Source organism: Diprion similis, chromosome 6 (assembly GCF_021155765.1).
Source record: "Diprion similis isolate iyDipSimi1 chromosome 6, iyDipSimi1.1, whole genome shotgun sequence".
Lineage (NCBI taxonomy): Eukaryota > Metazoa > Arthropoda > Insecta > Hymenoptera > Diprionidae > Diprion > Diprion similis.
Genome location: NC_060110.1, coordinates 21,640,484 through 21,649,333, shown reverse-complemented (window position 1 = coordinate 21,649,333; position 8,850 = coordinate 21,640,484). Strand labels below are relative to the sequence as shown.

The following is an 8,850-nucleotide window of genomic DNA, read 5'->3' as shown; positions in this document are numbered from 1 at the left end:
ATACGTTCGTGAATTCGGGGGCTTCTTTCGTTGTCAGGACTGTTGATACACACACAACTGCAAACAAGCCCAGTTGTTCAGAGAAAATCGCAAGAAGGGAATGTCCCGTTCGTTGGCAATAATCGCAAGTCATTCTCAACGGTCCGAGGACTAACGGGATCTTTTTTTACACTCCTAGTAGAATTGTCTTTTTGAACTAACTCGTGTCAGTAAGAGATCGGCAGAGCAGTTACTAAATTATACTTGTTCCTGACATAATGTGAGTGATGACGCAAACATGATTACTTACTCCTAAAATAGCTGAACATGTTTGATTTAGTAATTTTATTTGTTTATTCGTTGCGACCTTGACTACTTTGCATCAACATTACAAACCGTGAAATAGTCGTAATTTCATCAACTTACATTTGCACTGTTATACCTACTTCTATATTCATATTCATATACGTGCGAACACTCTGCGGCGAAACTTTATCGCATCGAATCATAGATAGGTTTTATATTGTATAAACACAGTCGCGATGTAGGCCTCACACAGAAACAGATAATTGCCGGAAAATGAATGTAAATATAAAGCCTTTTTCATTTCCTGTATACGAAAAGGGAAACTCCATAGATTCTGACTATCGATTAACACAAAGGAAAACCGAAGCTTAAATTGTTGGTTGCGTACGTGTCCTTTGAAATCTATCTGAAGTGCATGGCAATTGATTTTTTACTTTTTTATTTATTAAAGTGACGTATGATCATCACCTGGTCTCATTATGTGTTAGCAGCCTGTATGTATAAGTAATCGTAAATCGTCGAATGACAAAAACGGGAAAAGGGTTGATTTTTCAATGAATTAGATGATGGTAATTCATTTTAATTTGATTCATTCGAAATTATTGACAGCGCAACGGGCGACACACTGCACATATAACTTGAAAGATTTTTATCTTATTCTGTAATCATTCAAGTCCCACAGATATAATTTATCGGTTCGGTGTGTACACGTCAATCGTTCAATTCAATACTCATTACCTCTCACAACAATCGCACTGTTAAACAGAGAGTATATCGAAATCTCAAAACCGACATATACGAAAACCATGCAGTAATTAATTCTGCAAAAATACCGCATATGAGCTATAATAAATTTGGGTACACAGAGTGATGATTTTCTGAGGAAATATTAAAGATATTTTATTCATAATCATAGTCTAGATGCGTTAATTGTTTGCCTATAATTACACTACACTCTGCAACGAAAATTTGAATTTCCAGAGGCGCCTGCAGAAACACGGATTTTAACATAATCCATATACGGCACCTTTGCGTACGGTACCTACCTACATTCACTGACAGCTATCCCTCCTTACTGTCAGTTTCGAATGGTAACGATAGTCAATGCACTCATGATTGTTAGTCGCCGAACAGCCAGCGAACGAGCGGCTTGCCGCGGCTGTTACGAACTCGTGATAATTATTCAAGCGTGCAGCGAGTTATACGGAATTATAAGAACATCTGTGCTCAATACACAACATTTGCGGTTACGCAATAATAGTATAAAAAGTTATCCATAATCGTTGATGAATTGCGAAACGTTCAGCACACTGCAGATTAAAACCCAGCGCACGTAAGTGAGAGAAAACCTTCAAAGTTCAGTTCAGTGGTTGAAAAATTTTGAGATCGGGATTGCGTTACAACCATATGCCTATATTCATCTGCCTGATTCCTACACCCTAGTTCAAATATATAGGTATATATGTACATATATTCGTAAATAACGGTACAATCCTGAAGATTTTCTCCTCAAGTTCACAGTAAAACCGTATAACACAATACATAATGTGCCGAACGTGTATTGTTCCATTAAAGTTAACTGTGCAGGGTATAATATAGTGTTACTGTTTCTTGTATGACGTCCCTCTTTATGTTTTTATCCAACTTCTTCGGATATAGCGATTTTATTCAGCTGCTGGAGTGCCGAGACTATTAATTAATTATACGGTGTTTGTGCGAAGGTGCGGTGAGTTGCATACACACACACACACATATATATATATATATATATATATATATATATATATATATATATATATATATATACACACACATATATATGTACATTTTTCTTATCGATTGTTACTTGTCTTATACCTACCTGCAAATCGTAAAAATACTTCCCAACGGTTTGCAGTCGACGCAATACTGGTTAATCATTTTTTATATAGATATGGTGTTGATAACTTTGCAGTGTCACGTATTTACACAAAATTTTATCTTGTCCCGTTATTTATGTACAGCAATATCATAACTGATATCAAACATCCCCAGGATTACTCGGTTTTCCAAGGTTTATATAAAATGCAACATCAAAGTTCAGATCAAAAAACTTGATGATAAAATAGATCCTCTGTTGAGTGTATCAACGAAATATCACAGTCCTGATCATTTATAATGAGAACCTCGCCGGTCATCTGTATATACATTTAATTTTTTACCTTTATCATAGATAATATTTCAAAATACATATAATACGAAATACACATACTGTATAATATTCAATTGTGGATGCAATTTGCTTTTTGGAGTAAACAATTGTAGTTCGTTAATCCTTTATTTAAAAAATAATTTCACTAAATACCAGAAAAAACGTCAGTGTAACAGGTTTTCAACAATTTTTCCTCAATCTCTGAATCACTTAATCAGATACATTGATCAGAACGGTAAGAGAAATTATTTTTATCAGACACACATTGCTGCAATCGAAAAGATGAACTGATTGGTGAATGCGCGTCCAAATCATGAACAACAAGTACGCTGGCTTGCTCGAATACAGTACGAATGATAATAATTGGAGTGAATCAGGGTCCAGGCTTACGATCATACTGTTCATTTTAACTCTAACGTGAATCATCACAATAATATGCTTCCTTTGTGTTTCGGACTATACACATTCTAATGATAGGAATCGCGTCCAAAAACTGATAGTTTGTCAACGCGATTGGCATCGTAACGACTATAATTTCGCTTTAAAAAATTGGAGTAGACGTAATTCGATATAACTGGCTTTCATACTCTCTCCGTGATGCGATAGGGTAGCTTATTGGGGGTAAATGGGGACAGAATTCAACTTCATTTACTGCTATTCGTAAATATTATATATGTAGTAATGGCAAGTATCGCGTAATCTGCTAATGACAACAACAACTGTCAAAAGAGTTGCATATAAATTGATCCACTGCACAGATCTGTGATATCGAAATCTCATTCGGATATCATAAAATCCACCTCATTAATCTCCAGCACATCGTACGTATCGTTAAGCTCTTGGAAACATGAGGTGGCGATATTGATTTCAGGAAGCAACATTTCGTTCTCATTGAAGCAATTACTAGAAATTATTTGGAAAACATTTTGTTTTTCTTCAACTAGTCAAAGTAGAGTCAAAATGTTCTTGCATGTAATTCGACATCTTATGAGGTACCTAATATACGCGTCGAGCATGACAAGCAGAATGGGAATAATCTTATCTTCTCTCATCGGCAAAGCTGCTGTGTACATAGGTGTATATATATATATATATATATAATGTTTATGCATTTTTTCTGATAGAATATTGTGGAAGCATTACTATATGTATATATACACTGCCTACCTTCGCGCATTTTTCTTCACTCCTGATAACGATTATATTTTAGTATAATACCTCGTATTTATACTGCGGGTAAGATCGTTGTACATATATACTGATTACACAGTACCTCAACTGATTTGTTATTTTTCAAACATTGTTGAACAAGTGATTCTGCACACTGTCAGGTACACATTTTTCCTTCGTCGTGATCAATTGTTAGCAATTTTTGTGTGACAGTTGTAGCAATTGGGCGGACCATGCATAATATATGAGTCTGTGAAACTTTCTTTATTTATATTTTTATCGTTATTCGGGAAAATATCATTCTCAGCATTAAACGGAATGAAGTTAACTATGATATATAATTATAGATTCGTTTATCTATAACAAAAAAAAAAAAAAAACATCATATATCCTTTAATTTATTTAAATTTATTTTTTATAATTCTCAAGTGTATATATTATGTTTTCATCAGCGGAGGTTACCAGTGAAAATCACAGCCTGATTTAAAAAAAAAAGTTGCAACAATAGTAAACCAGTTTTTTTTTTTTTTTTTTGTTTTGCCATGATACGTTTAGTTTTTTTGTTTCTCTACTTGTACTCTTCCAAAGAATTACAGGAACGATATGTCTACAAACTGTGTGTAAAAGTATCTTATCTAAACATTCAACTACTTTTGCGGTTCGACGGACTGTAGACAGCATGAGTGTGCTGAATATAAAGCTATAATTCTCGAAAGTGATGATCATCATCGTTGAAAAAAATAATATCAGAATTATACTCGGAATTATATGTACGCGTATAAATAGCAATACGTCGTATGTACCACGTGTCCACTGTTGGAATGAAGTGGAATCGACGCTGGTGAACACGTGGTTGCGTCACTGCATTATAAGTGCTAACAGTTGATTCCTTGTATCCACTTTGCGTGTACAACATTTCATTCAGAGTCAATTTGTGGGTTAAATTGACAATTGTTGTTCCGAGGGCCGCACAGCAATGAACGCGGTCTAAATTAATAATATAGTCTTGAAATGGGAAGTGTGCGTGTCTTCTCTTTTATAATGTGAGAACTTTGTTGCTTGTCACATTGTTGTTGTTTTTTTTTTCAAATATGTCCGACTAAACTATACATTCAAATAGGGATTGGTTACGATGAAGAATTATATTGTAGGCCTTTCATTTGAATCAGAATTATTGAAAAAGTTACAAATAAAAATTGTATTGCATTGCACCCATATTTCAAAATTATAAATAATAATTATCAAACTATCACGGGTGCGTACCATTCTTTGATAAGTTGGGAGAATGACGTGTGCATTTCTGTGTATTGGGCCTATCTTTTTTACCTATCGATCGAACGAGTTTATATGCATAATATAAAGATTAATTAGACTTAATTGTAACTTAATAAATGATTAGTCTTCTGATCCATTCTTCGAAAACTTCATTGTTCTTTATTGAACTTATGTAGTCATTTTTTTTTTTGTAGATGACGACCGTACATGCAAAGTGTATTTCTAAATAAACGACGCGTTTGTTTTTAAATTTAATTTATTACAAACGACAAGAAAATAACACGCCCCTGGAACAGAATAAGTACTTATTCTAGGCTAGAAAAACAACGACACACATATTTTTATCTATATTATTAAGTATTGACCCATTTGATTTAATTTCACAGTAGCACCGAGTATTCGCGGTATCGCATTGGTGGATTGTTACCTATATAATATATACAGATATATGAAGCAGATACAGCTATCAATCAACAACAGCATTCTATTATTATAACAGAGGCAGAAACTATGGCTGTTATCATGTGTTTTCCAGTGTCCGGAATTGTATTCGCTTATTAATGAATTCGAAAATTAGGAGTACTTTGATTTTAAATTACATTAAATGCGTAATGTTGCAAATAATTATTCCCTGATCATTGTATGTGTGATAATTTTGTTTCTTCTTTTTATTTTAATTATTTAAAGTGGGGTGATATTACATAGTTGATTATCTGAATATTCAAGCCGTATGTATATACATCGGGTATCAATTATTCATTTCTTTTCTTTTTCGTCTTCTTCTCTTTTCTTCCTCAAGAAGACCTCAACGTCTTTCGATTTGTCCGGCTATCCATATGTTCGTTTATAACTCCAAAAATACCGAACCGATTTCGATTATTTTTTTTTCTACTGACAGCTACAACGTCTGGCCAGCTTTTAGACTATATTTCGCTACGACCAGATGAAAGTTTTCTTAATATAACGATCATATTTGTAATCCAAGTTTGAAGCGAATCACACGATGACGCGTCGCTCGTCGCTGACTTACAAATTCTTACAAATAGAGAAAAGTTATGTTTGAGACTTTTCAAGGTCTCGATGAACTCGACAAAAAACTCTTCCAGAGCATATTATAATGGCTATGTCTAATAACTTTCCCACGAGAAGTATTTAAAAATATTCCTATAATTAGGCATGATTAGGCATATCGGTCGGCCGAACAGAAAATTTATTTCATTTGAATACAGTGAACTGCACGTAGCCAGCTAGGGCTTTGACCGAGAGCGTAAAAATTTGAAAACTTCTCGCCGCGCCGCGACGATTCGTTGCGCAAAACCGTTGACTGAAGATTATTATTCTTCAGTAAACGGCACAGCCTAGCGTGCAAATCGGAAGTGAGTGCGCCATCTCTAGTGTCAGTTATTCGCGGAACACCAAGCAAGCGACTTTCTCCTATCGAATTGGTTAGCAACGGTCGTCCCCGTCCCCCTTTTGTGTGACATGTGCAACGAGCAATGACTACTACCCGCATTGTAGTCTAGGATCGCGTTCGTTGATTAAAACGTTGATTTTTCTGTACTTTGCAGAATAGACGAGAGGGACGAATGATAAGGTTACAACGAGGTCAATTTCGCCGTTAACGTTTGGTTGGGAGTAAATGTGGCATCATGTCAAACCATTCGATGGACAATTTTTGTGGCTCCCCGTTTTGGGTAAGTCCTTTAAACGGAATACATTTTCTGTATTTACAGAGTATTGTTGAAACACTATGAAGGGATTTTTCGGCGGACAAACACCGCTTATTAACACTACGATTACATCATAACACGCGATCCGTAAACGGCCCAGTGCGTTATTCAAAAAGTTGGAGATTATGAACTTCCTAAACGGGTCTTTTAACCTCACTTATGCATTCGCTTATACATTGTATGTACTTACACATCCACTCGTCTATCCATATCATCATATGATTCACTTATTGTCTTCTTATTCTTTTTTTTATGGCTATCTCTCGTTACAGCAAGTGCTAAAGTACTCTTTGATTGTTTTATTTTATCGCATTTTAGTTTTTCGCCTTTAATCTTTACACATATTTATACTGATTTAATTTTTATTCATTAATTTAGTTCTTGGATGTTCTGTTGCTTTGTAATCATTGCATATTAGGTCTTGTCAAAGGTCTTCTCTTCTATCACTTAAACACCAAGCATTAAACTCAAATTACATCTTATTTTATTCGAAATTATGTTAAATCTATGACATTTATGTATGACTATTGACATTATGTATCTAAGAATTCACTGCACTAAAAGTGATTTGATTAAAAGAACACACCAGTTGCTTGTGAAAACACCACATTTAGCATAAGCAACTTATTGTCAATTCTTAAATTAAAATAGCCAGTGTTCATTATGAATTGGTAATCATCTGGCCAACATGAGAATGTGAACAAATTGCGTTTTTTTCTAAATCAAATTCAAACGACATTTATTCATTGTCACAATCGATCCAGCATCCTTTCGAACAGAATTTGTATGTATCGTATTTATTTCAATCTCAACTTCACAAATCCATGGTTATAAGATGTTTCTAAATTCGAAACAATGTCAATGTGTTTATTTAAATTTCACTCCTTTAGTATTTTCTATCATTTTCTTATTTGCTTGTTCACATCTACCTTTACAGTTCGTTCGTACTACCTTTGAGTTCGTCAAAGTTGTTCTAAAATACCTAAATATTTTTTTTTTTTATTTACAATGTTTCATAATGCTAATATTACTATATTCAACTTCGTACTAATTGGCAACTTTTAGTTTTCTTTCTGATATTTAAACAGTTTCCAAATACTTTCATTACCAGCAGTCTAACTCTGGTAGTGAAAGAAATTATCATGCCGTATGGGTAACTTGGAATTTTATGCTGGCAAACCCACATTACTCCACTTTTTGATCTACAAATTATCCAGGAATGAAATGTACTCTGTACATCATTTGTCCTGAAATGTGTCTATTGATTTCCTGCATTCTTTGTCTTGATTAACCCTACTAGTTCGTTACCCTGCCCGTGTCCACCATAAACTAATTTTGAAAATCGTAGCTTCATGTGCACTTACAAATATGATCTAATAACATATGAATGATTTTTTACATTTTATGCTTCCCATGCTTGGGAATCTCTTGAGCTCATTTAAGCGGTGTTTGTTTTTTTATTCTTTCTCCAATTGATTCAGGTTAAAATATGACACAAATACAACGATATGTAATATTTATTTCAGGATCTAAATTTGACGTGGTATACAGAAAATCCAGATCTCACAGAATGCTTTCAAAAAACAGTTTTAGTATGGACACCTTGTGTGTTTCTCTGGACATTTTGTTCAATCGAAACTTACTACATTTTAAGCAGTAAAAGAAGGAACATACCGTTCACATGGATGCTTATATCCAAACTATTACTGACTTCTTTGCTAGCCATACTTTCGATAGCTGATCTTGGTTATGCAATCCACTCTTACGCCAATGGTGAAACAGTTTACAGCGTGGATTATTGTACTCCGCTTATCAAGCTCATCAGTTTTGTAAGTATCTTTGTTTATAATAGAACAATCACCTAGTACTATCGTTCTAACGGTAGATTCGGAATAACTGGGACGTGTATGAATATATGAATAATCGATATTGGAGAATGAGATTACACTTTGTGTGAAATCACTCCTTTTTAACATAGTTTGGAATTTCAATGCTGAAATATTACTTGCAACTGACAATGACAAACATAAAAATAATATACTAATAAAACTAAAAGACTAACTTAGTGGTAGTCTTTACTAATTATCGTTAAGAGTACATTAGTAGAAATGACTTTATATATGTTATCCCTTTTTTAAAAGCAAGACCCTAAAACAGTATGTCATATTTTTAACCTTCATTCTACCATTTATATTTGAT

General features: G+C 34.0%; 1 protein-coding gene across 15 annotated transcripts in view; it reads left to right on the top strand.

Annotated features, from left to right (window-relative positions):
* The first annotated feature begins 1,406 nt into the window (after positions 1–1,406).
* The window catches only part of LOC124407471 (multidrug resistance-associated protein 1), a 30,582-nt gene continuing 23,138 nt past the window's right edge, over positions 1,407–8,850 (top strand). For 9 of the 15 annotated variants that reach the window (XR_006929314.1, XM_046883619.1, XM_046883618.1 and 6 more), the window contains exons 1-2: positions 6,420–6,615; positions 8,178–8,480. Coding sequence is in view for 14 of the 15 variants with exons in the window: in XM_046883619.1 (XP_046739575.1) it covers positions 6,571–6,615; positions 8,178–8,480 (348 nt within the window). In the remaining variant the exon portion in view is untranslated. Of the gene's footprint in view, positions 1,619–1,888; positions 2,012–6,347; positions 6,367–6,419; positions 6,616–8,177; positions 8,481–8,850 lie in introns of those variants that run through there. The other 6 variants (XM_046883627.1, XM_046883626.1, XM_046883614.1 and 3 more) reach the window with 4 other exon arrangements.